Here is a 27,883-nt window from a genome sequence, read left to right on the forward strand (position 1 = left end):
CGCACACTAAAACTCATACATGTAAGTTGGAATGCAATCAGAGAAAGGCAATTAGATTTATTCACAAGACATACTGGAGCAGTGACTAGCCTACTTTTTTACTAACACAGTCAGGGATTTCAACCTTAGCTATTAGAGCAAAAGGAGGTCATCTGATATTTCTTCACCAGATAATACACAAACAACTAAAACTATATGCTTCAAAGTACATTACCAATCACACATCGCCCGTCATACTCATTCATAAAAACTGAAGGAGTTGTTTTGCAATAACGATACCTGTCTGTTTTCTTTTTCCATTCATAACTAATACCGTAATCCAGTCAATTTTTCTAAGTCATTGAAAGATGTTATAAGCAATTAGTAAACAGCCTTTGAGTAATGGTGTTTTTCAATTTCCATTATCTGAAGCAACTTCTTTGTACTGATGTTCGTTAAACTTTCACTTTTCTGAACCAAGCTGAATTCTTAATTTCTGTGTTTTTTAGTTAGACATTTTAGTTTCTAGCCCAAATCTGTTGCATATTTTATTCATATACATATCAGTGTTCTATATTTCAGTTTCGGTGCACTTAAGTTTCTTGCATTTTGTTTGTTGTATGTTTGCAAATAAAAAGTGCTGTATTTGTTTTATTCTCTATGTAATAAAACTTGGATTTCTGTAAATGATATGTCCAGCTGCTATGGTCTCGACATGAGACTGGTAGTATTGTGCGTAAATAAATAAATTTAGATCATATAAACGAAAAGTATGCATGTGTGAGGTGTTAAAGAGATATATCAAGTGATTAATCGTTTCCATCTCAGTAACGGTCTACAATTATCAGCTTGAAAAAGAAGAGCAGAACTTTATTTGTGCAAAAGACTGCGTTGCTGCTAAAGGAGGAAGTATTTTTTTTTTCATTCATGCGAGGTAAAATAGAGTGCTCTAAACACATTTGGGTGGCTCTTTGAGAGCACACTGCTCTACAATAAAGCATTCTCAGTTTTTTTACCTGGAAGCACGACTGAGAACTGGTGAAGTTTCATTCATGTGGCTCCTACTGTTGTTGTTAATGTCATCTTTGGCTTCATACAAAGCAGTTCCCCAATCATAAATTTTCGAAATTTAACATGTGCTGACTTGTTTCCTTTTCCTGGTGTCTGGTTGCCCTGGCAAGCATGGGCACATTAATCTCGGACACACTTTCTCAGGCTCAGATCAAAGCCAGTTCCGCATTGTAACAATCTATCGGGCACAGTAGCAACCTATCGCAAGTATCATAAGGCACATATTGAATGTCCTACAGCATGACGCAGTGTGCAAGTCAGTCTTACCTACAGTGACATGAATGTCCAAGGGACTCACCTTGCCTTCAGTTCGGTGGTGGAGAACAGCACGTTCTTCTCGTAGGCCGTCCTTAGTAGCGCGCAGGTGTACAGGTCAATCAGGACAGTGGCCATGCCACCGTGAAGCGTGTTGCTCAGGTTGCAGTGTGGCTTTTCAAGCTGCAACTCAAACTGGGCCACATGATCCTTACAGGAAATCATCTTCACCTGCAGCACGAAGGATGAGAAGTGGCCGGTCAGTTCAGCATAAGATTGAAGAGGGGTTCATAGATTGAGCGTACTATGAAGAATTATACAGGTATAAAATAAATTTATATTGTAATTCAGCGGAAGCATCAGATCGCCTTATAGTAAGGGACAGCTTTAGAAAGCAGCAGGATATCTACCTCAAAGGCAATCGCACAAAACCCTGCACGTCGCGTTCTTTAGATTGATTTTGCAAGCTGCACGATTGGCAACCACCATCACTAGACAACTATGCTATATAGGTAACCAGAACTATTTGATTAGTAGTAGAGAAATCTGATTGCTGCATTTCAATCCTCATGGGCCAAGCTTTCTCTGCCTTTTGAGACTGTATCTGGCTGTGAACTGATAAAGCATTCAATAAAGCCTTTTTTTTTTCATTTTCACACTAAGAAGTTGATTACAAAGAAAAAAAAGGGAAAGACAAGGCTCGTTTCTTTTGAGCTTGTCACCCAACTGCCAGAGCTGGCACTTCACAGTACGATGTAGTATACTTCAATGTACTTGTTTGTACGCATTTGTGGTGCAGAGCAAGTTTACAGAACTAGCTTAATTTTATGTTTTGCTTCTTCAACACACAATTAGGTGTAACTTGTTTGACAGGAGGTTAAGTAAAGCTGAGAAGGTGCTGCCAGGGTTAGCGACACCATGAAAATCTGATACAACTACCTCAAGGTAACTACTGCATCTTTTTCACTTGCCATATGTTCACTCGGAATTAAAGCAGATATTCTTCTAATGTGGAAGGCTGACTTTCTAGACTCAAGCTTTTTTTTTGCCTCAATTTGACAGAGGATTATCTGTTTATACATAATCCTGAATTTTACTATAAACACTTGCCTAATTTGCTAGCTTATGTTCATCCATACGAAAGGTCAATGCTGTTATACTAAACAGAGTCATTATTATATGTTCCACACTGAAGCGAGCAATATTTTACGAGATTGAGGGCATAGTAATAAGAACTTTTGGAATAATGCACGAAAACGCTATCTGTTGCAGTCGCTACCACTGCGTATGCATCATAGCGCTATCATTACCGTTTGCGGTCGGCAAAGTGCCTTTGCGGCATTTCAAACGTGGGTCAGCATTTGCAGGGGGGACAGACGCTATTCTAAAACTCGTATGGCACCCATACGCAAACGTTATGCTTGCTGCCTTAGTGCACGCTAATTAAAATATAGGGAGTTTTCGAACAGTGTTTGTCCCCCCGCATACACTGACGCACACTCAAAACACCGCAAAAGGACTTTGCGGGCCACACACTTTTTCGGATTTCCTGCTGGCAGACCGCAAGCACAAACAGCAGCTCACCTTACTACTCATGCGCACTGGCAGAAACCGAATCGCAAATGCTTGCGGTACCATTGGCAATTAGATTGCACTATTATATTTACACTATTCGCAACTTCCAGGTACCGTGGCGCCGCTGAGCCGTGGTGGCCGGAACCTCTGTTGAGATGATTGAAGGTTTATACCTGCTTCAAACAGCATATCTTGCTACTTATTTTCCCGTGTTTGTGGTCCTTTTGCAACGTTGTGAACGGCCTCAATATTACCATAATCCTTTGAATTTCTCAAGGTAAAGAGAAAGTATAAATAAAAGAAAAAGCAGGCTGATTTCACTGCGAGCCTCAATGCTCCAAGCCTATATACAATGTGAGAAAAAGTAAGCGTCCCGTTCAACATAGAACCTCAAAAAGCTATGAGTGGTTAAGAGAGCTAGGTTAGACAGGCAAATAACCAACATCTATTTTGTGTATGAGTATAGCAACTACTAGGTTTGCAGTCTTCGCGCTTTGTCATCTGCTTCACACGGTCGCTAGACAAACAGTACCAGAAATAAATTAGGAATGTGTTCTGCCTCTAGAATGAAATGAAAGGACCGGTTTCAAAATGTTCATCGCATCATTACACATTTGAAGCATTTGCGAAATGCCTTTATGACATTCATATCTGCAGCAATTCTTGTTCGGTCTTATGCTTGTTGATGGCACTTTTTTGTCGTTTCCGCTCCGCACCGACTTCTCAAACACCGGAACATAGAATAGTAACGGGAACATCACCTAAATGTGAAAATTTTGTACTACCAATGGTTTCGTTCGCTGCTTGCCAAATTCATTCTTTTGATATTCTGTTGTAGTTATTTTAATCAAGAAAGCACTTCTAGATCATATTGCCGATAATATGACAGGCTTGAGTTTGTGCTTGTGCGTCGGTATCAAAAAACATTGCTTTTCATCTGCTTATTCCACGTCATGCTTTTAGGCGAGCTGAAGAAGCTTTGCGCAGAACACGATGCAAGAACTGTAAGTTAAGCGCATCTCCGAACTTGTTTCTGACATTACTGAAAAATTTGTACTGAGGCTGCCACTCCTATTATAATACTTTTCTAACATGACACCAAGCCCTGCACGCAATTATGCATAGCCAGCAATGTGTAGAGTGTACAGGTGTGCCTTATTTACAATTTTGCACATATTTATCTACCCAATGTGCTATCCAGCATTTATTTACCTAATATAGTATCTTAGCGCTCCCCTACTTTCTCACAAACATAAATTGAAAGGCCACTCACACACGAATAATTGCACTCTTTGCCAAAAGAGTACTTTGCGGCATAAAGTTTTCTGAAATTAACGAGGGGACTCTGGCACTGTAATCCTTCAGCTACTATGGGTATGATGGGTAGTACAGGGATTTGCCTAGTCTTAGTACTTGCAGGCAGCGAGTCGCAAGTCGCACTTATGGTTTCGTTTATTGCTATGTTTTGTTTTGAAGAAAAGGAATAACCCTTTTGAACTTCGTGACCCGATTTGGAATGGTGAGCCATAAGAATAAGGTGGTGAAACATAACCGTTGAACATTTGCTGATTTTTGTTTTTGTGAGAAAACAACTCCAAGCCACACGAGCACACGCGAAGCCAGAAGTACGAAGATTAGTCAAATACGTGTAATATTCATCATTCCCATGCTCGCTGAAGTGCCGTGCATTGCAGCTCCCATAGACACTAGTGCCAGAGTTCCCTCTAGTGTACATTTAGAAAGCTCTATGCTTTCCGGTACCGTCGCTTTTGGAGTGATCATCTCGATGACGCCCATGTTGAACATACAGTCACACCACCTAAGGCCGTGAAAGTTAATTGTGAATTCTTAAACTCGGCAGCTGGCATTACGACGCATGCGCAGAGGCAGACCAGCAAAGGCTTGCGGTACACTATTCTAAAACTCTAAAGGAAGTTTTAGAATAGCGCATCACAAGCCGTTGCGGTGCGGTTGCTGCCACTGCGCATGCGTCGCAGCGCGAGTCGCCGTTCATTCGCACTTGCGGTCTGCCCGCAGGAAGTGCGAAATAGCGTGCGGCCCGCAAAGCGCTGGTGTAGAGGCTATAGTGTAGCTGCCATTGTGTATTTGTGTTTGCAAGGAAAGCAAACGCAATTCTAAAGCTACCTGGAGGGGCCAAATTATCCGGCCCCGCCATATCTCGAAAAGCCACTAGGGGAAAGTGCCACTTAAGACATTGCGCAAGATGACCCCATGCGCCTCTTTAAAAAACATGCGTAATTTTTTAAAAAATAAAGGGAGCCTAAAGCTTCACCTTTGGGAGTTGAACGTGATAGCGACATCCTGTTCTTAGTGAATGAAACCTTTTCGAATTTGCTATGCACCCACTATGTGACCTTAAAGGGCCACTCACCAGGCTCCCAATATACAAAAAAAGAGCAAAATGTTCTTTCCTGATATTTCTCGTCCTTTTTTTGCGCACTACTGTGACGCAGACAGTAGTTCTCCTGACGTCTACAGTGTACATGCTCTCGATTCCTTGATATACATGAAATATCCCATGTGATTTGTCTCCTGCACAGCTTTGCCTTGCAGCCGCCGCCCATGGTTCTTTGTTTCGCATGAGCGTGGTGCACAATCAACCAATCAAGCTTCATTTTTTTGCGTTTACAACTGCGCAAGCTGCGATAACTGCGTGCAGCTGAGAAGTGCGATATCCTGATATGCTCTAGCGCTTAGTGCTGATATTGTTCACCTGCATTCAAGAACAAAGGGGCAAGGAGGATGCATCGTGAGTGAAGGAGAGGAGAAAATCACACCCCTTGTCTTTAAAAGCGGGTGGTGAGTGACCCTTCAAGGGAATAGGCGCAGTAGCGTGTATGCCTTTTGTACTGTGGATCCGGCTGTCAACCACTGAACCATTATGATAATTACATATTCTGATGCCCGTTGACAATGAATACTTGTACCACGCATTTTTATTGCCATATTTTACGTTGCGTTGTGAAGCATGAAAGCTACTTTCACTGCATTTCCAAGCAGAGAAAATTCTCTTCACTATATTCGCGAGCAGAGGCGTGGTTGTCGCCATTCTGCTTCTGGTCACCGATGCGTGCGGACGCAGGATGGCAGGCTCCTCAAGAGCTGTTACAGCGGCCGACGCCGGCCGCGGTTTCTCGTGCACATCGCTTCCCAAGGACTACCGTTTAATTCTGCCACCACTGCCCACAGAAGAAGGACTCAGACGCACGTTGGTTCTACACTGCGACATCGCAGCGCGTCCGTACGGGATTAATGACTTCCGAAAGCCGCTCAAGGAACTAGGCATCATTCAAGAGGTAAGCGGCATAGGAGCGTATCAGATGTCGCACGTCTGGCTTCTTAACATGAAGACAGATGAAGCCAAGAAGACAGTTCTGGACGCTGGCCTACTCTCCGTGAAAGACCGGCCCTGCGTCGTCGTCGACCCAGAAAGGCAAGAGGTGCGTCTCAAGTTGCATTGGGTAGCCTTTGACGTCAACGCAGAGAGTGTACGGCGTGCTTTGCGGGAGTACGGTGAAGTGAAACAAGTTATCAGCGACAAGTGGAGAGACGAAGACTTCGAAGGAGTTGAGTCAACCACAAGATTCGTTCGGCTACTACTTAAAGAAGGCGTTACTACGGATTGCATACCCCACCAGATGCGTCTCGGAAGCGGCATGGCACTGGTGGTCGTGCCAGGAAGAGTGCACCGCTGTGCCTGCGTTGCGGGAACACGGGACACATTCGTCGCGACTGCAGGGTGCCAAGGTGCGCTGGTTGTCGCGCTTTTGGGCATGAGCAGGCGGACTGTACTCGTTCCTATGCCAGTGCAGCAAGTCGAGCAACAAATGCTGACCACAGTGAATTGCTCATGGATGAAGAGGAAGCAGAGAGGGCCGCGGCGTCGAAGGCAGGAGTGGAGGCGTCTCATGCAGTGGCGACCAGCGAGAGAAAGATGGAGACACCTAAGCAAGACACAGATGAAAATACGGTTGTGGGCACTCCAACGCAACGGCGTTCAACTCGAATGGAAACCCAGCACAAGGCTGAACCAGTCATCGGGTCCGACGCTACTTCGGACATGGACACAGTTGAAGCTACACCAGTAAAGCGACGCCTGAATGAGGGAGACGCGGCGTCCCAGCAGCGTCTGACCCAGGAAGATCAAGGGCAGTGGCGAGTGGCTGGCTCCAAAAAGTCTCGGGGTGCTGGCCGCCTGCGTTCGTCGTAGCTTTCACACGGCGGCGACGGGATGACGCCTTGAGCTTCGGCCGGACAGTTGTTTAGGTGTTGGTAAGGTAAGCGTCTTTCGCTCGGCTTTCTCTCATCACGATGGCGACGATTAGATTGGCGACGCTAAATGTACGTGGGCTTTCTGCCAAACAGCGGCAAAACCAGCTTTACCGCCTGATTATAGAACAAGATCTAGACATCGTCGCTGTACAGGAAACTAAAGTAGAGAGTGAAGAGCACGCTCAGCGAATGGTGCAGCCTTTCACGAGACTGTTTGATGTGTGCGTTTGTCACGCGGTGGGTACATCTGCAGGTTGCCTCTTGTTAATTCGGCAGAGCCTTAATGCGAAAGTGGAGTTAATTCTTGTTAATTCGGCAGAGCCTTAATGCGAAACTACCTGCGAGGCGGGTCGTTTTATTATATGTGATTTATCCCTACCAAGAGAAAAATGGAGAGTAATCTGTGTGTACGCACCCACTGTGATTCAAGATCGAAAGGAGTTTTTTGAAAAACTTGATGTGTATTTGAAATGTGAACGTAAACTAATTTTGGCCGGGGATTTCAACTGCGTTTGTTCGAGTATAGATAAATCAAGTTCCAGGCCATACAGAGATTTAAGCACTGCCGTTCTAATCGATATGGTGGCGAAAGTTCAGCTAGAGGACGTGGGTGAATGTCTTTGCAGTGGAAAAGGGGTTATGTTTACCCACTTTCAGCGTTCAAGCCATGCTAGACTTGACAGAGTATATGTGTCTTCCGAAATCATTCCTTCGTGCCATGATTACAGAGTTACACCTGTTACGTTTAGTGATCATTATTTGGTTTCATTCTCAATGGGTAAACACAAAAGGAATAACAAACATTTCTCTTGGGACCTTTGGAAATTTAATGTAAAGCTACTAAAGGATGAATAGTTTAATCGGATTTTCCTAGAGGGCATAGAAGACTTAGCAAATAGAACACTTGAATCCTGGGGACATAAGTGGGAAATATTTAAACAGACCATTAAACTGAAAGCACTTGAGAGAGCCAGTATCCTGAGACATGCTGAAAGAAAGTGCGTTTGCGTGAAAACTTACAACAGTTAGTAGCGGATGAATGTACTCAGGCCGGAACATTTTCAGAGGAGATAAACATAACTAAACAGAAGCTAGAGTTGATAGACCAAGAACGTTATCATGGAGCATTGATTCGAGCTCGAGCAGAAAACTTGGTAGCGGGAGAAATGCCAACAAAACGAGCTCTTGGAGCTGAGAAGAGAGATGCCTGTAGGAATGAAATAAGAGAAATAGAATATAAAGGAACAAGGTGCCATACGAAAGAAGCAATATCCGGTGCTTTTTTCGAATATTACAAAGAGTTATTCACACCAACCAGTGTACACGCAGAACGTTTTAATAGCGATTTCATTTCATTAACGCCAAGACTTGATGACGAAAGAAAGAAAATTTTAGAATTGCCTATAAAAGAGCGAGAAGTTGAAAAAGCAATTGATAAGTTAAACAATGGTAAGTCTCCAGGACCAGATGGCCTTAGTGCTGCAGTGTACAAGGAATTCAAACACGTAGTTTCACCTATTTTGAGGGAGGTATTTGACGAGGCTTTTAAGTGTAAACAACTTCCACCATCGTTTTTGTTAGCCCACACGGTCTTAATACCTAAAACAGAAGATCCCGCGAAGTTAAGAAGTGTTACTGCATATAGACCAATTAGCCTAACTAATGTTGACTATAAAATATTGATGAAAATATTGGCCAGAAGACTCCAGACAGTTATGACAAAACTGATAGGGCCCCACCAAACTTGTGGCATAAAGGGAAGGAAAATAATGACCAACATAAACATAGCACGATCAATCCTAGAAAGTTGTGACGCTATGCATCTCAATGTTGCCATGCTTCAAATTGACCTCGAAAAGGCATTTGATCGCGTGCCGCACGACGTGCTCCTTTCATTACTTGAGCACATTAACGTAGGGAGTTTGATTAGCGAAGGAGTGCCCATGGCTTACACTGGATGCACGACGAGATTGGTAATAAATAAAACTGCGGGTGAGCGTATACCTGTGCTGCGGTCAGTGAGACAGGGGTGTCCACTATCGCCCCTGCTTTTTGCTATTTTCATTGAACCTTTCTGCTTAAGTGTAATTAATAACCCTGCAATAAGCGGCTTTAAACTGCATGAAGCTGAGGTTAGCCTCCTCGCATACGCAGACGACATTGCAGTTTTCTGTACAAATTATGAGAGTATAATGCATGCTGTAAATGCCGTGAAAACTTTTTGCCAGGCGAGTGGTAGTGCCGTGAACTGGGATAAGTGCCTTGGCTTCTGGCATGGGGAATGGGACGTCACGCCAAGAGTATTTCTAAACATTAAATGGCAGGAAACACCAGTGAAGTATTTAGGAGTGCCGCTGGAGTTCTATCATGACAGTGAACCGTATTGGAAAAAAGAAACGCAGGCATTGCGCAATGATGTAGAAAAATGGAAAGGTTGGGGTATTTCGATGTTCGCACGGGCCACAACGTGCAACTTGTTTCTGGTGAGCAAGCTGTGGTACGTAATGCAGATTTTGCACTGCAGTAGAATAAGTGTACAGAAAATACACAGAGTATTTGCAATTTTCATATGGAGCTCTGTATGGGAAAGATCAAGCCGCTCAAACCTTTTCAGAACAGTTAGAGATGGCGGACTCGGATTAATTCATTTGTACATAAGACAACTTGTCAATCGTTTCCTTTTTCTCCGTGATGTGGATGACCCCTTTTTGAGAACTGTTATACAACTAAGGTTATCTAGAGTGCTGCCGGGATTTCTCGTATCATCATCAAATATGCAAGGACCAATACAAGGGTATTTAAAAGAAGTTGTTTCGTCTTTCCGCTTTTTGTCAGTAAGATTTTCGTTAGAGTATCTGGCTGAAGTACCACGTAAAAAATTGTATAGAGACCTTGTCGATGTTTTACTGCCTGTTCCATTGTACCGTCAGCTATATTGTGCAGGCCCAGGACAGGATGTTCTGAAACGTGTTAAAAGAATGCTTGTAGCGCCAGGGGTCAAAACTTTTTTCTTTAAATTACATACAGGTACCTTACCAGTTAAAACGTGGTTGCAGGATAAGGGAATATTCGTGCCATGGAGCACAAATTGCCACTTGTGTAATAAACCGGAAACAATTGAACACGTGTTTCTAGATTGCTGGAGCGGGGACTTTTTCTGGGACATACTGCAAAGAACCTTGAAAAAAGAATTACCGTTAAGTCCACGTGGCATCTGTTTTCTTTCGGTTAAAAATGAGGCAGGTGTACCTTATGATCTTATCATGCTTCTGGGCCTGCACAGTATATGGAAAACCCGATGTGCCTTTGAAAACGCGGATGTAGAAGTGCTAGCTGTGCGCCAATATTTTTGCAAATCTGTGTGCCATTTTCTTGAAATCCTGAAAAGCCAAGAGGATGTGCCAGACTGGATTGGGTGCATTGAGCGATTGTTACGAATGCCCAAGTATTGATTAATAGCCAGCCAAGAGCTGACGGTACCTCAATGAATTCTGTGGGTGTATTTTGTGACGCATTTGAATATGGACCAATATGTAAATATGTAAAATGTGAACAGTCATGATTTGCAAGGCAAGGAAAAAAAAAAACAGAGGCGTGGTCGTGCGGTAGAACATCCGCTTGCCACGCAGAAGAGCTGGGTTCGATCCCCACTGAGACTCCAACAACCCTCCTTCCGTGCCTTCTTTGCTCCAGGGTTCTTTCATTACTTACTCATTTCATTTGCATCATTCTCGATTTTTTTTTTTCGCTCACAACCAACGACGCGAACACCGTGATTTCTGCGAAACAAGCTCGTTTACGTTGTCGCTTGAAAATATTTATCTACGCCATCTAATGTACTAACGCGTCCACACCAACCAACGGTGCAAACGTACACGCGTTTCAGTTCTGGTCACCAAACTCTTCAGGGCGAGTAATGTGCTTACATGGTCCCTCTGTTACTAAATTCCACCGATCTGTCGGAAAATTCACTTAGTTCGACAGTTTAGACCATTTGGCGCGGCAAGATAGCAGCGGATGGAATCCGATGGATACAAGCGGATTTATGCGTCCTCTGTGCGCCGGATAGGAACGAGCGGTGATGAGTACAGGGTATGCTTCATATGTTGCGATCGTTGAGTTCCGCAATAACTGCTAAGTAAAAACCTGAAAAGCACACCACCCACCTTGTGTACGAACGACTGACAAAAGGGCAAATCTTTGAAGAAAGCGATCGAGTAGGCAGCGCGCTGCATGCTTCGGCGAAACGTTCACAAGCCACCGATCGAAGGTACTAAAAAATGGGTGCGCCTGTTGATCTTCGTCACGACTGTCACGTTAACCACCGGACACCTATGCACTAACTTGCGGGATCCGGAGTACAGTGGTACAATCCAGTGGTACAACTATTTGACTTCCGGCGGGAATTGTGGAGTGGCCAAACTGTACTTCTGTTGCTATTGGCCGTTGAAATATTTTACGACCTTTTTTTAAAATTTTTTATGCGCTTTTTGTGAGCGACGTTGAAAAAAAAATGTATTTAATTATCAAAAACCGGTTTTTAAAATTTGTTTTTGTTACCTTCGCAGAGTCACTGCTGTAGTATATTTAGGTAGGAATAATTTAAACGTATTCTAAAAGCCATATTTTTGCTTGTCGCTTCTGCAGAAAGCAGCTCAAGTACTAAAACAAATCAACCCAATAATTAAAAAAAATTCTTCACAAAACATACGAATAAACTGACCTTACTTTTGTACTGAATAACTACTTCATTAGTAGCGTTGGAACAGTGATAACTAGTCTCAAATCCGATGAATTATGGCTTTACTTACTCAAGTTAACACTTTGCGTTTGTCAAAGAAGCGTAAAATTTTTTCTTTCTCTGCGTGCCTTTTTTTTTCTCTCCTACATTAGAGTCGTTTAGATCAGAGCAACATCTTTCTACATGTTTGGCATTTGAAGTTGGAAAAAGCATAGCCTTCGAGATCAGCAAAATACAATATATGCATACGTGATATGAGTGTTCCCTGCATAATTGGTGGTGACCTACGCCATACCGAGCAGATACCAAGTTCATCGGTTATTTTGGCCTAATATCTTGCCTATTTAAATTCTAATAATTTTCTAGATCTAAATAAAGTTTATACTCACTCACCGATTTCCACTGCGCCCAAGTAAACTTTTGTTTTGAAAGTGCCGCCACTACTTTTCGGTACGATCATTGGTCTCCCGCCCTCTGCCCTTGGAAACACGTACATTTCACGCTTTGCTTGTGTTGTTTTCCTATCTCGTTTGCGCCATTTTTCTCCTAAGCTGGGGGTTGGGCAACGTTAAAAACGTTGGGGTTGGGCGATTGCACATCGCATAAAGTGTTTCCAGCGCTGCGTTCGAAGCGGAATGCCGAGCTGCTGCGCGTACAACTGCGGCAAGAAACTGCACGAGTGTTACGCGGTGTTCTTGATACCACAGGGAAAGCGTGACGTCTTGCGCAGGGAGCAGTGGCTGCTCAACATTGGCCGAAAAAACTTCGTCCCCACAAAGAACAGCGTTGTTTGCGAGGTCAGTCGCGTGCCTTGTTGCTATCGTTTCAAGGCGTCCCCTAATGCCCGTGCCGCCTGCTCAATGGCGCTTTTCTTGCGACAGTTTGTGCGGCGCGGGTGAGACTAAGGGAACAGCGGGAAAGGTTCTGTTTGGCGTTGCATAAATAAGTTGCCAGACTTTAGGAGAGTTGTTGCCAGATTGTCACCAAATTTAGTTTATAAATTTGCTCCTGTAGTTGTGGCTTCTCCGTGAGGGTTTGGTGTCGTCCGCGGTGCATTTTGCGAGTGCGTGAGCTACGTTGGCCGTTTTAATTAACAAAATGAACGTAAAACGAGTGTACCAGAAGTCGGGGCGCGTTATCTTGCTGTGTGCGCTGCTGTGCAATTAAGAGATCGTGTCTCAGAGTTAGGGAATCAACGACGCGTTGTCCGCCGTGCATTTCGCGAGTGTGTGTGTGACGTAATTAATGCAATGAACCGCGCGGTACAAACCCCGCATAAGCATTCATCATTTGAAATTTTGGTCGTGTGCGTTTATTGCGGGTGGGGCCCTGCAAGCGACGGTGGCTGGTAGGCGGGGCGAACAGCGAACCCCGACTCATGGAATACTTTAAGGTGGGAGGAGCCGACTGGACAATTCAAGATATGGGACAATTCACAAGTGCGGGACACGAATCCGCAAGAGTTCTGGAAATACTGAAGGCAGCGTGCGTGTACAACTGTATGCAACGACAGTTGGCCTGTGTTGACCAATACCTCTAGAACCAGCATTCGGACTCTCTAAAGCATCCAGGCTATGGCTCTGCGAGTTTGTCTGGGGCTACCGCGATGTTCATCAACAGCTTAGACAATCGAGATCGCTAATGACTACCCGCTCAAGACGCATATCATGATGGAAGTGCTCAGAGCACACGTGAGGCATCTTACTCGTGCCCCTGCCCATCATCTAGCTTCACTGCCAGAAGCCCGACCTTGTGCCTCATTTTGCCAGACAGTCTTGTCATATCGCACACGCATTCCTACGGGATATTCAACTCCATCCAGAATTTCAACTCCCCCATGGAGTATGACTTATGCACATGTTGAACTAACGGTTGCAGGCATAGGGTCAAAAGCCCGGCTCTCGTCTCCAGCACTAAAACAGCTTGCCCTTCTCTTGTTATATGAGAAGTACAGTGAGCATACTCATCTATGTACTGACGCTTCAGCTAAAGTGGATGGGTCTGCAGGGTCGCTGATCTTTCCTGCAGCAGTGACAACGGTGAAGTTTCGGTTATCGCACCAGACATAATCGACAGTGCGGAACTTGCTGCTCTACGTAGCGCAGTTAAAGTCGTTAAACACCAAGAAGACAAGAATTGGATCGTGTTCACAGACTCTAAGGCAGCACTACAGTGTTTGATATTCGCCCTACGCCGGAGACCTCATCAACAACTAGTGCTGGAAATTAGAGAGCTGCTTCACCGCCTCTTCGACGAAGGACACAGACTCACGTTTCAGTGGCTTCCAAGTCACTGCGGCATATTGGGCAACGAACATGTCGATGCAGCAGCTCGATCAGCACACGAAGATGGTAAAGAATCTATACCATTTTCAAGGACTGATGCTGCAAGGACCATCCGAAAAATCGCTAATGCAGAATTAAAATCCCTGTGGAACGCCAAGTGCTTACGGCACACGCGACGGCATAGACTGGACACGTCTCGTCGACTCCAGCCTCGGTCTGGACTCTCTCGACTCGAGACAACGGTGCTTTGCCGACTATGGCTTGGTGTCGCCTTCACCAAAGCTTTCGCCTTCCGAATCGGCATGGAAGACAGTGCTGCTTGCGGTCATTGCGGCAGCGACGAAACTATATAGCATGTTCTCTGTCACTGCCCTCGTTACAGCGTGCAAAGGCGGCAACTAGCTGCTGCGTTAGCTCGCCTTGATGACAGACCTTTGTCTGAAGAATCAGTGCTTGAAAGACGGCATGATCGGTGTGCTTACAGAAAATCAGAGAAAGCCTTATTGAACTTTTTGCGTGGCAGTGGCGTATTGTGTAGACTATAGCACCCCAGATACCCCCCCCTCCCTATTTTTGCACGTGTCTATTTCCCTCTTCGCTTTCTTTCCCATCTTTTTTCCCCCCTTCCTGCAGTGCAGGGTAGCAAACCGGATGCTCCATTTTCTGTTAACCTCCCTGCCTTTCCCTCATTTTATTCCCTCTCTCTCAACGACGATAGCGGAAGTTCGGCGAGCGATCCAAACACTGATGGCCTATGCACACGACAGAGTCAATCAGCAAAAACCAGAAAGCGTGTCACAAGAATACAAGAAGAATCCATCTACGACTGGCTCCGGGAAAACCCAGTATTGTCGCTAACTAGCATCGTGAGAACACCAAAGTGCCTCTCTGATCCTGAAATGCGATTTATCAGACACGATGACAAACATTTGCGGAGGGCCATTCAAGTTTTCGATGACGAATTGTTCAACTATACAACACTGGACTTTGTGCAGATGTATAAAAACACACAGCCACTCATTGATGCATCCCATAGTGACTTAAATTCATTTTATATGAATGTCAAAGACTCATGTAAAGCTGTTCTTGAACTATTAAACTTTTTATTTAATGACAACAACGATGAAATTGCTGAATTTGTAAAGAACTTATACGTGCTTGTTAAAAAGATGGCCCCCAGGGAAAACTGCATTGAAGTGATGTCTCCTTTAAGTGCTGGAAAGAATTTTTTCTTTGGTGCTCTGTTTCGATATTAGCAGAGAAATTATCCGCACCTTTAACCGCTTCTCTAACTTCCCGCTCCAAGACACAGTCGGTCGACGTATACTGTTGTGGAATGAGCCCAACTATGAATCTGCTGCCTTAGACCCGGTGAAAAAGATCTTCGGTGGTGATGTAGACTCTGTTACAGTGAAATACTCTTCTGACCAAAGCATCACAAGAACACCCGTCATCATGCTGTCCAACAACGAGGTCTTCCCTAACGATGAAGTATTCAATCACTGAATGTGAAGATATAAGTGGAAGTCATGCCCTGTGCTGAAACGCCACGACAAAAAAGTGCACCTCATGTGTCTTATACATTATTATGACAACTTCGTATTGATACAGACTACCGTCTTACTAGACAATTAACTTAACCTGAGTACTTGGTCAATGCTTCGCATTTTTCGATGATGCCAAAAACAATACACAAGGTTAGGTTAGGTCTCTCATTAATTAGAGGTGTTAACACAATCGGGATTTTGTTATTCAACAACTGCAGCTGGTGTCGTCGCTACCACTACCATGTGTTCTCATGAAAGCAGGACCGTCTTTCCAGGGCACTGCTACCTGGGACTAAGCAACCGCCTTAATAGCAAAGAGCCAGTGGACAAGGACGACCGCCACGACAAAGCCTACTCTCGTGCAATAACTTAAAAGCAACACAAATGTGTTTGCTGCAGACCGGCATTCTACCAAGGAGTTCTTTTGTAACTTCACCAACAGGCAACTGGCATTCTGCATTGGGAGCTGCCGATTTGGGTTCAAAGAATCTCGTTGAAGAACGCATACTAGGGACTCTTTTTGGAATACCAACCAGACGGAAACGTGGTAATCAAGGGGAATCAGATTCAACAACAGCAAAGCAACAACCTGACGATACAACAAAAGGTGCCAAAGACGAAGAAATGTCTTCGGCGGAACAGGTGGATGCCCCCTCAGCAGAAGGAGCAGCTGCTGGAGGTAACCATCCTAATACATTCGAATGCGTTCAACAGATTCTACGAGTACCTCGCGACCACGGAGTGGTCACAGTGTCACAAGACAGCAAAATTCTTGCCACATGGGGCTACGCAATGCTGAATACATCGTTGAAGTACGACGGCAAAAAAACATTTCCTGGAATCGTAACAAGTATGTCTCGCCATCCATTCGATCGTCCCTATTTGTACATCCCGCAGGGCACTTTCCTGAATTTACCAGTTCACACCAAGACTCTAGAATGCTCCGTAAAGATTACCCCACACTGTTTATGATCACCATGGAAAAGCAGCTCCTCAGTTGTACAACCTGTGAATTTCGACATGCTTGTCTATGGTGTATCATCAATAGGCCTCAACCATAGCATGAACACTGCTATGCGTCGCATCGCCCATGGCACAGCACACAATACCATGAAAGCACAAACAATTGTTCCATTTAAAGCTGACGACCATGCAGATTCAGCAAAGAGCTACTGGGGTGTTGACATAGAAGCAATGACAGAACTGCAACAGAACGATGACTCTACTACTGCTTCAGCAAGCATGCGAGCCCCAAAGCACAATTTTGCTTACGACTTCGTGCACATCGATGGCGTGAGCCCCCGCTTAACCAAGTTTGTCAATATCCCTTCAAAGGCCAAGTATGCACTCCGATTATTAACGACAAGCACAAGTTTAAGAATGCATGGCTTCGCTTGGGCCCCTTTTACGGAGCTGGTAACGAACAACTCACTCATTTAATGCTTGGTGTACACGGCAACATGAGAACAACAAATTTGTCCAACGTGGAATCCAATCCTCAAATCCCTGAATACAACACCATTATGTGGATGTGCCTGGAAGACTTCCATTATAGAAAACAAGTGAGATACTTGAGTTTGGCCCTTTTTTCTGTGCATTCCTTCTTAAAATAGCAGGGTCACTTGTTGTGGCCACTCAGGTTTTTGATGATAATAGGTCATGTTGAATTTCGAGAACAGTTTATTGCCCTATCTTTACTCTCGGAAAGCCAGAGACCAAAGGCAGGCCATAGACGTAAGGGGCATGGTGGGGGCTGCCCCTTCTGTGCCCTCCCCCTTCACGGAGAACCCTGTGCCCACGTATATGGTTCCCTTGTGCTAAATTGTTAGGATTCGATGTTGACAATCGAAATAGGACCTTTTAGATGGAAGAGTTGTTATTTTCAGCTCACCTCGACGAGTTTGTAAGCCACTTAGATGCAATAATCACGGAGTCTGAAAAAAAAAAAAAGTATTCCATGGTGTGGTAGAACGTGAGAGCTAGCTAAGCTAGTCCACAATGCGTTTTCTCTTTTTTTTTTTCAGTTATTAAATTTGCTTTAAGTTGGGCTGCCTCATACTTGTGAGGGGTGTGAAGATTGATTTTCTCACGAATGTGCACGATTGCCTCATATTGACTTTTAGGCGAATGCCAGAAATTTTCGCTTCAGAAAACCACCTTTCTGTGATTCTGTCTGCTGTAGAAGCTTTTCCAATGATGTAATAATAGCCAAAATTGTATCACAATGGCGCTCTGATCACAATGGTTGACCAAGGGATGGTTATGATGTGATAACGCACTGAATATTCTGAGAGCGATAGTGTCTTGCACTGCTATAAGTTCACCACTTGTAATTGTATGAATATTTATTCTAGCTGCCCGAGTGGATTAAATCTGTCAATGACTCTTCCAGCTTCATTTCACCGAAGACCAATTTGAGCCTCGCATATTGAAAGAATTCGGAAAGAAAAAGCTGAAGCCGAATGCAATTCCCACACTTTTCTCACACCGACCTACTGTGAAACAGGAAAAGCCCCCTCAACAGGAACCTAACATTGATAATAGTAAGTGGTCGCTCCTGCTTGTCCTGGCTCCAAAAATGTTGGCAATGGTTTTCTCAGTGACTTGAAGATGCCGCAAAGGATAATATTGTCTTTATTGCAGGTTGTACGGCCACATTATGGTTGCCCCTAAATGATACATCTAAAATGAGGTCCACCACTTCACTGAGTGAATCCAGCTGTAAGCCATTTGGTGTCTCTCACGCACGAATAGAGCATGTGGTTTACACTCGCACGATAATCCCATTCCTCTTACAGCTCCTTCCCAAGACTGCCTTGAGTTACCTGATGGATGCTACAAACCAGTTTTGATTGAGGGTATGTGGTACCTATATTAATTTTACTGTTGCACCCTTTGGTATTATGCTGTTTCACACAAAGTTATAGATTAAGAATGCTTGCTTTATATTTACTCTAAAACACTTTTTAGCACAGTGTTCACCCCAGGTAACCACATATTTTTTTTTCTCCTGAAACATATGAGCACCGCTTGCCCGATTTTATATGGCGCATATTTTAAAGCATTTGGCAATATCACAGAGACAACTTCGTTTGGGCTTCAATGTGACATGTTACGTTTGCTTTCTTCTGGCTGTCCTCGTTCTCAAGGCACGCTAGATGGTGGACCTAAGACACTTTTATTCATATATAAGTATGTGCTGTTTCTACTATGTTGATATTGCATGAAAGCATGTTGTATGAGTAGTTAATGCAAAGGACTACAGAAATGAAGTGCTGTACTTTCACCGAAAGTGACCAGCAGACCTTTACTGCATGGTGGTCACCGCAAGTGACCACTTCATATCTTTTGAGCTTAGGTTTTTGTTTCTTGCAAAAAATTCATTTACTGCAAAAGTTTTTGCCTTTTTTTTCATGAAAACTCTGTTTCCTGCAAAAAAAACAGTTCTGTGCTTGAAAGAGTTGAAGAACTCAAGGTGGACAAAATTTCTGTAGCCTCCTGCTACAATGCCTCTCATATACCAATCACACTTTTAGGACGTGAAACCAAACAATTGTTATTGTTACATTGATTCTTTATAACAGTCTGTCGCAGTGGGGTGGAGTTTGAGTGCTGTAGTGCTTTTGATGTGTAAAGTGGCACTCATGATTGTGCCATGTGGAAGGGTTCACCCGTATTGAGCTAACCCTGCTGGTGCACCTGATTCGAAGGCTCAAATTCTCGCTCGTCTCAATGTATGAAACCTAGTCCAATTTGTCAGAATGCAGGATGCGTACATGTCTTTCAAACCCTTAAAAGGTCCCTTAACCAGCTTTATAATTTGTTAATGTTTGAAGTTGATGTGCGAATCGTGTTCAGAATACCGTCACGATCAACAATGCCAAACACGGCAGCACTATAAGCTGTGGGCACTGCACATGTTGCAAGAAACATTCCCTTCTCTTCGGTCCTTTCGGCCGGCTTCATCCCCTCAAGTGTTGGCGGTCACGTCTACATGTCATTGGCTTGCCATCTACAAACCTGTTTGTCCGCTCACACCTAAGTGAGCTCGCCGCTCTTTTTTTCTCCAACGGTGACCAGCACTCGGGAGGAGAGACGAGCCGACAAACGAAGGAAATAACAAAACGAGCGAGAACCTCCTTTTTATTATCAAAGGCATGTAACTCCGCCATTATGGGCACCATTTAAAAAAATTCTCACAGGTACATGTTTGTTGTAGACTCACGAATGACAACACCACTACTAAATTTTGACCTCTGGTTGGTTTAGGAGCCCTTTAAAGGGGTTTTTACTCTACTGTTTGAACCAGAGTTTCCTCTGCTCAAAATAACAATAGAAATGTACACTTTTCCAATGCATATTACTTAAAAGCCACTGTATTAATGTACATACGAGTTGCACAGTCTGTTTCACACTTAGAAGAAATCTTGGAGTGCATGGCATCGCGGTGTGGCCAGCACTGCAGTCGCGTTCCGGCAGCAGCTCGCGCATGTGCAGGTGGTTGAGGAGCGTGGTGTTGAATTGCATCATCTGCGACAGCGATGTGCGCTAGCCACATTGTTGGGCAGCCCGTTGATTTCGTCATTTCGGCAAGAAATAGGCTAATATTTTGTACTAAACACTGTGTGATGCCGACCTATCAGCCTTCATTGGCGATAATGGGGGCTCTAGAAACAGTGTTGGACCATATAAGTCGTTTGCTCCTTTGAAACGCCGTGGTACTGAGTGCGTTCACGTATATTTCTGCTTTTTGTGCTCTGCAGTACGCTGTGAGAAGGAAGACCATAATGAACGTACCGGGCGTGATATTCGTTTCGCGGCAAAGAAAAACGAACCACCCTACAGCGACTGCCGTGCAGCTATGCAGGTTCTATACAATAAAACAATCGAGACGGAGTTCAGGAATGCTGAAGGTCAAGATAACGACCTGTACGTGCTTCTTCTTGACAACATTCATGAGGCAGCACTCACTCACTGGCATGAAATTCACGCGTGAAGCTTCCAGCTTCACTTTAATACCTTGTCATGTGTCCAGCGGCAGTGTTTGTGGCGCTCATTTTGGACGGTATTGAGGCGTACAGTGACACAATGAGTGATTCCGGCCCAGATACTTCAGTAACGATGAAATTCGCCCGCCAGCTGACAATGTGGCCAATACGCTTCAGGGTAACAGACGACGCTGTTCAACTGTTCAGCATAACGCTCCTGAAGCGACTGCCGCACTGGCTGCATTATGGCCACACCGCTATGCCACTTGCTACAAGATTACTCCTAAGTGTAAAATAGGCTGTACATGTTGTGGACGTTTGTGTTACATTGTGTAATGGCTGCACCTTTAAAGATGACTGACACAAAAATATTTAGCTGTCAGTTTTTTGTATTTAATGATAGGCCAAGCTCTCACAAACATTGAAAACACACTGGTAAGCGTAAGCACACTATGAAGGACTAATTATGTATTTATGTTTTTAAAAGCTAGTTTCAGTTCCCTGATGTCACAACATGCTGTAAATTTCTCATTGCATGTTCATGCAAGATGTCATGATTTCTTCATGGCCACTCCACTCTGTGCTTTCGTTAGTAATGCACAGGCCACCATTTTGAAGTGCCTGACATCTTCACAACTAGGCACACTGGAGCATGAAGTGGGACACTGTAGCCTGACATCACGGTAGTGTCAATGTCAGTAGGTCTTCCATGTGAAAATCTCTGTTAATGTCAAAATAAATTGTTTTATTAGCGTTTGCTGAACTTCACACTTTGGCACAACTATTCTTTATTCAGATTTGTTTGGCTGAGTAAGCTGATTTGCTTATTCCTGTCAGTGCACATTTAATTTCATATTACTAACCGCTAGTGCTTTCCCGTATTACTCAAATACAAATACTATTTATTGAAGAGTAATTACCCAACTATTCTACACATATTCAATCCATTCCTTTCAGTACCTAATCTAGTTTTTAATGGGTATCATTCTCACATGCCACTCTCTTGCATGCTGTGTCACAAAGAGGGCTTCTCGCATCTCTTTGCAAGCGCCACATGTGATGCTTTTAATTAGATGATGCATGACAAAACTACATGGTTACTACATATACTGAAACTTTTGTTATTAATATTTTCAGCATCCAGCCAGGAACTTTTGGAATGCAAAGATAAATTTGAGTGCACCGACGACGACGCTGAGAGGAAATAACAAGTTGCTGAATAAGATACTTGAACAGCTAAGAGGAAAAGGTGCTAGACGAAGTGGCCGTGCTTTCTTACGTTTGCGTTTGTAGAGTCTCAGCCAGGAACTTTTGGAATGTATAGATAAATTTGAGTGCACCGTAGACGACGCTGAGAGGAAGTTACAACTTGCTGAAGAAGATACTTGAACAGCGAAGTGGAAAAGGTGTTGTTCACAAGAAGCATCAGACACCTTTTCAGTGGTGATGAGAGGTCCGGTTGATTCACCTGCACCACATGAACCAGTTTATAAGGTGCTGCACCTTGCCATTCGTTTCGGCGGCGCAGCATTGATGATCTCTGCACCCTGCCATTTGTTTCGAGAGGTGCAGGGCTGGTTCACGATTTTTATGCGCCTCTTAGGCTGATGGTGCCGGCTTGGTGCAACCGCACGTGCCGCTGAGCAGACAATGCAGCACTTTGGTGTCGGCACTGTACTTGCTGCCACTAATGTGATGTGTTTTTCTAACATGTTTGCACCTTATAAACTGTACGCATGTGCGGTTTGCCATTGGTCAGTGTTATACCTGTGTCACACGGGCGCGCAAAAAGTATTTTAAATAAGCGGTCTTTTTACGAAGTTCAAAGACTTTTAACAAAAAGGTGTTGCGGCGCAGACACACGGCAGCAACGATCTCCTTTTAGTGTTTTCGTTCGAAGACGCTAGCAAAAGCGTGGCGCTAGCAGTTAAAAGAGAAGCAATGAAAATTAAATGATGTATCACGATATACAAATTGAAGACTTGTTGCACTGCTCGTTTCTTCAAATAAATTTAAGAATAAGAGATGAAGAAGCACCAATGTGAGTTTGTTGCACTAGTTAAGGAAGCATTTCCATAACTAGCAACGTGCACAAGTCCGTCTGGCACCACTGGGCTTTTATTTACCGTATTTGCTTTTCGCTGCTCTCGACTGCTCTCGACACGTTACGGGCGACCGTACCGAAGAAAAAGCGAAGATTGCAAGCCTCACGGCGATCCTTCTCGCTCTGGAAAGCGAGGCAGACGCTGCAAAAGTCGCCAAGGAGAGGATCAAGCAGCAACTGCTGTTCAGCAATTCCTTGCTGTGCGCACTGAAGCTGTCGGAGAAGGCCTGCGGTCGATCGATATGGGCCTTCAGACGAAACGAGAGGTGGTTCGAGGGAACTGTACCTCACCTCGGTGAGCAGAACTTCAAGCAATCTTTTCGACTGTACCCGTCCACCTTTCGTTTCATTGTGGTGAGCTTGCGCAGTGAGCTCGAAAGACAGTGCACCGGCATGCGTGAAACCATCACTCCTGAGAAGCGAGTCGGCATTGCCCTATACAAGCTTGACCACTTGAATGACGGGCAAACAGACGACTGCCACGCTTTCCTTGCTTGTGCAAAATGGCGCGGCGCGAGACTGAGTGTCACCACGTGATATTGCCGACGCATAGTAGCTGCTTACGAGAGTAGAAAAGGAAATAACCATTAAAAGAGATCATTACACCTTCTGCAGAATATGAAATTTGTTTTTACAAAGAGTTTTGGTGACAGAAAAATAAGCATTCGCTCTTTTTTTCCCACTACTCAAAAATTGCTGGCGCCCACTGGTTTCGAGGCTACTCATTCGGAGCCGTAAATAAAATCGACGAACTCCGTTTACGAAAAAGACTGCTTCTGAAAAGGAGTTCGCTCTGTGCCGTGTGTCTGCTGTCAGGAACTTCTTTTCGGAAAAAGACCGCTTGCTTAAAAGACTTTTAAGTGCCCGTGTGACAGGGGTATTAGCTAAAGGGTATAAACTAAGTGAAAAGAAATAAGGCCTGCACCTTGTCAGCACATCGTGATTCGTTTCGGGTGTTGCACTGTGTCCACACCACTGAACTCGTACTGAACAATTTCTGAACTTTGCGAGCACAACCGTGAACCGATTTCGATTGGTGCAGGTGAATCGAATGAACCTGTAATGTCGCCATCATCACTGGAGGGGTTGTCAACTCAAAGATCAGGTTGACAAGCTGACACATTTGTCTAGTCACTTATACAGCAACTGATATGCGACAGACATAAAGGGATACAGTTTTTTGAGGGAGTGTGTTCCCTAAATGCTATATAAATCACATGAGGTCTCATCTTTGACTATTTGTTCTGTGATATCCTGAGTGCAACCACATAGTCTTTCTCCAATAGTTCGTTGCTTGATGATTCCTTGGCAACACTCAGTTTGATATTCATGCTTGGGGGTCTTTGCACTGGATAAAAGTGAGCCTTTTAATATTACTTGATGGCAATTCCATTTAAGCTGTCAGTTTTGAAGCCTGATCGTTTAACCTAATAGCTGCACACTAGTCAAATGGCCTGAACATTCATATTGCTGTGTCAAACATGGGCAGTAAAAATTGGTTGCCTCGGAAGCTCTTTGGAATCACCAACATTAAAAACAGAGCAGGCTTATTGCCAGTTGTTCTCATCTCTTTGATCCACTGAGAAAGATTTTATGCAAGGCCCCTGTGAAAAAATGAAAGAAATCATTGGCTTATTAGGTTGTGTACCTTCCTGAAGGAATTCTTAAAAAACAAGATTTACCGACAAACCACAAGTTTGTAAGGGTGCTTTTGAGACATGATAAAGGGTATCAAAACTTGCACCGTACTTGACTGCTGTTAATATTGATCCTAATTATTACAATTAAAGTAAAAGATGCCTGATTATTAATTATTTTCTTTTAATAAAGAGGCATCTGGTTTACATTTTCTTCACGATAAGAAGAAAACTTCTAGAAGGGCTCATGGTTTATTGAAACTGTTTTTAGGTGGTTTTGTCTCCTTACATCATGAACAACAAACCTCACTCTTAGCCTTGCTGTAGAAAGCTAATCAGGATAGTTTCATTTTTCGATACCACAGCTGAAATATTTGGAAAAAGGTATATTTGTAGTTAAAATAAAGCTGCTTGGAGGCCCGTATAAAAATATGCAAAATAACATTTATGTAAGACACTTTCCAGGCTTAAGTCGAGCAATAAAAAGTTAATGGCATACCTTGCCAGCTATGCAGTTTTGTAGCTGATAAAGCAAATATAGCTGAACCAACTTATAACAGTACCGGTTAAGATTATATCAGTTATAACCCTGAAAAGCTGCTGCATAATCAACTTTTACATGTTTTCTATGGTGAAATGCACTGCTTACAGCAATGTACGCATGCCGCATTATCGGTTATAACAATGAATAATGGCTGTAGGGTGTCCGTGCAGAACGGACACCCTACATAGAATGCGAAATTCTCGAAAGAAAAGACGCAAACGAGAATTCCTGCTGAAACCCCTCCTAAGCTACGATGTTCCCAGCGCCTCTTAGATCTTACAGTATGTTTCACTTTAAAATGTGTTGTGGCAGTGGGGCAAAGCTGTCTTTTAAAGTCCACCATGTTTTCACATTGATGGCTTCTATTCATTTGGACACTAGAAGGTTCGGGCTGCAGCAAGTATCAGCGTACCGAAACTTCAGACATAGCGATACATTGGCTGTATGGGGCTTGTGGCAGTCCCGTCAAAGCGTCTGAATTTTTAAGCATGTCCGAAAAATTGGCATCTTTGTCATCCTTATCACTGATATCAGTCAGAATATCCCACCCTATATAATAGTTTTTTTTTCAAAAGATCCTGCAGTCCGCCTGTTTTGCTTTCTTTCTTTGCAACCCATTTATAGCAATTATAAGTTATAATGAAATTTTCATGGCCCTTGACTATTGTTATAAGTGGGTTCGACTGTATTGTATCGTCATGATTGTCCTAATTTCTTGGTTTAAAATGGCACATATACTGAGCGTCCAGGTTTGATGTTCAAACATGCGCTTCCAATAAGGCTGCCACATTCCATGGCCCGTTCAATGATGCCGGAAGCAGAGTTTTTTTGTTAGAAGACTGCTTGTGTATCAAGTCACCTACGTGTCATTGAACATAGAAGGAAGAAAGTCATATTGCACAGGTAGCCGGTTAGGCTAAAAAAAGTATTAGATCGATTGCAATGTGAAAAATGTTAATTGGTTGCAAGTAATCAGTAGCATGTATATGATTACCTGCAAGTCAACCACTAACATGTTTTCAGGAGATTTTGCAATGTGGTTTAGGTGACATGCAGTCCTCTTAAATGTTGCAAAAACAAGACATGTGATATAGAGAGTCGAAAACATTGCTGGCAACTTGTGTCTTTTCTTTCTGTAGAACCATGTCATTGTTCAAAGAAGTTCAATGAAATTTGGGAGATTAATGTTTTATGGGTCTTTGTTTTGACCCAACATATTCACCATTCATGTTTTCATAATTAAATATAGTACACACCCAGTGTTGCCACATTAACTAACATGTCCTCCATTAAGATGGAGTTATTCATAGTTTTTCTTTGCTTTATCAAGAAGGCAGGCATATAGTAATAAAACTACGAAGAAAAGTGGTCCAATCTAATTAATTATAAGCACTGTGAAATATATTCCTGAAATTATATACGTATCTTCTCAATGCTTCATCATTCTTTCTGAATGGGCTGGTTTCTATCGTTGACTAATTGAAAGCTGGGCCACTTGGTGATGGTTATTGAACATGAAACACCAGGCAACCCCAATGCGGACAAAGAAAACAAAAGGACAAACCACGGTGCTGTGGTTTTTCCTTTGCCTTTCTTTGTCTGCCTCATAGCTTTATCTTGTTTCAATATGCTCAAGCTTTCTATTGAAATTGTCACCATCAAGCTCACTTACTCTTAGAAGTGAAGCAGTGTAGCAGACACATGCTTGACAGTCTGCATTCCAACTTTGTTGCTTTGGTGTTAATTCTTGCACACTTTGTCACTTTTAAATACCTTGTATAATAGCTCATTCTTAAAAGGTTTACCTGTGCTAATACAAACAAGAACATCGTAAACTTTCTTTTTACTGTTTCTGTGTGTATTAATGTAGTTAAACCTTTAAAGAATGAACATTAACCAGAAGAGGTTAATGGTCAATAATGACCATTAAACTCTTCTGCTTCATTAGCTCAGTCATTCCTTTTCTCTGGACTTCAACTTTTGTGTGTTACTTTCCATCAGTTACTGTGGTTGGAAGGTTGAAGTGTGGGAGCATCAGTGTGTGTGCTTTTTGTTTGGTATGTGAGGCCAAATAGCGCTAGCGTGAGTGCAGCGCAGTTCATCCAAGGTGCTCAGCAGCAACCAGTTTGAGAAACGGGACAGCTCTGCGAGTTTCGGACTGAACAGTGCGGTCTGAATGATGGGCCAGACCTGAGCATCGCAGTTCTGGCCCTGTTAAACTGGTCTCAATCGGGCTACCAGCATTCCAAAGCTCCTGTGGGCCTGTAATCATCATGTCTGTTCCCAGCTGAACCAGGACGGCACCGACTGAGGAATGGGATTGCGTCTTTTCTTGTTGCTGCTGTGGAAGGCAACGCCAGGATACTCTGACTTTTACCCCTTCCCTCATCGGCCAAGCCCAAGATTCCCCCATATTTCGATTCAGCCACGGCAAGCTCACACTTAGGGTCAGACTTGAGAACACAATCATGCCTGGTGCACCTAGAACAGCCACGGCAGCCGAACTGTGAGTGCTGCAATATCTCATTGCTGTTCATGGTGTAAGTGCTATGACCTTGTATGTTTATCTTTGTGTATTTGTGCACTGTCATCTCTGTTTACATGCGTATAAAAGACTTCCTCTTTACCTCTCGGTGTTTCTTCCCAATGTTTGGTTGACCTGCATTGCACGTTTGCATGCAGTTACACATTTTGTCTTGTTGAGCATATAGAAATTATCAAGCGGGACTTACTCGTGTTCATCATTCAATTTCTGCATGAACATTGGCGGTACTCTGCATGCCTATATTAGATAATTTTACCTGCGTTACAAGCATTTAACTAAAATAGCTTAATCAATGCTTGCTAAGGTTCAAGTAAACTTA

The 27,883-nt window shown here is 43.5% G+C and overlaps 2 protein-coding genes across 6 annotated transcripts in view; one reads left to right on the forward strand and one right to left on the reverse strand.

Moving 5' to 3' along the window:
- Nucleotides 1–11,536, reverse strand: part of LOC119163269 (acyl-coenzyme A thioesterase 13) — a 59,867-nt gene extending 48,331 nt beyond the window's left edge. For 2 of the 3 annotated variants that reach the window (XM_075873790.1, XM_075873788.1), the window contains exons 1-2: nucleotides 11,340–11,536; nucleotides 1,349–1,536 (exon numbers count right to left, since the gene is read on the reverse strand). In XM_075873790.1, coding sequence (XP_075729905.1) covers nucleotides 1,349–1,536; nucleotides 11,340–11,408 — 257 coding nt within the window. In that variant the 5' untranslated portion in view covers nucleotides 11,409–11,536. The remainder of the gene's footprint in view (nucleotides 1–1,348; nucleotides 1,537–11,339) is intronic. The other variant, XM_075873789.1, reaches the window with a different exon arrangement.
- Nucleotides 11,537–12,422: 886 nt separating this feature from the next.
- Nucleotides 12,423–27,645, forward strand: LOC142771862 (THAP domain-containing protein 1-like). Of its 3 annotated transcripts, none has more exons than XM_075873786.1 (5): nucleotides 12,423–12,711; nucleotides 18,139–18,289; nucleotides 18,390–18,467; nucleotides 18,545–18,604; nucleotides 21,283–21,502. In XM_075873786.1, the coding sequence occupies exons 1-5, from the start codon at nucleotides 12,550–12,552 to the stop codon at nucleotides 21,348–21,350; spliced, it is 519 nt and encodes a 172-aa protein (XP_075729901.1). In that variant the 5' UTR covers nucleotides 12,423–12,549; the 3' UTR covers nucleotides 21,351–21,502. The 3 variants fall into 3 exon arrangements, with proteins under 3 accessions (XP_075729901.1, XP_075729900.1, XP_075729902.1); XM_075873785.1 differs by lacking the exon at nucleotides 21,283–21,502 and adding an exon at nucleotides 21,872–27,645 and having other exon boundaries at nucleotides 12,437–12,711; XM_075873787.1 differs by lacking the exons at nucleotides 12,423–12,711; nucleotides 21,283–21,502 and adding exons at nucleotides 14,852–17,308; nucleotides 21,872–27,645.
- The last annotated feature ends 238 nt before the right edge of the window (nucleotides 27,646–27,883 follow it).

The sequence above is a fragment of the Rhipicephalus microplus genome, chromosome 9 (assembly GCF_043290135.1).
Source record: "Rhipicephalus microplus isolate Deutch F79 chromosome 9, USDA_Rmic, whole genome shotgun sequence".
Classification (NCBI taxonomy): Eukaryota; Metazoa; Arthropoda; class Arachnida; order Ixodida; family Ixodidae; genus Rhipicephalus; species Rhipicephalus microplus.

Coding starts and splice junctions, on each gene's coding strand:
- LOC142771862 (XM_075873785.1), top strand. CDS start 12,550: ATGCCGAGCTGCTGCGCGTACAACTGCGGCAAGAAACTGCACGAGTGT. Junction 12,712..18,138: donor AGAACAGCGTTGTTTGCGAG/GTCAGTCGCGTG, acceptor TGACTCTTCCAG/CTTCATTTCACCGAAGACCA. Junction 18,468..18,544: donor TTCACTGAGTGAATCCAGCT/GTAAGCCATTTG, acceptor TTCCTCTTACAG/CTCCTTCCCAAGACTGCCTT.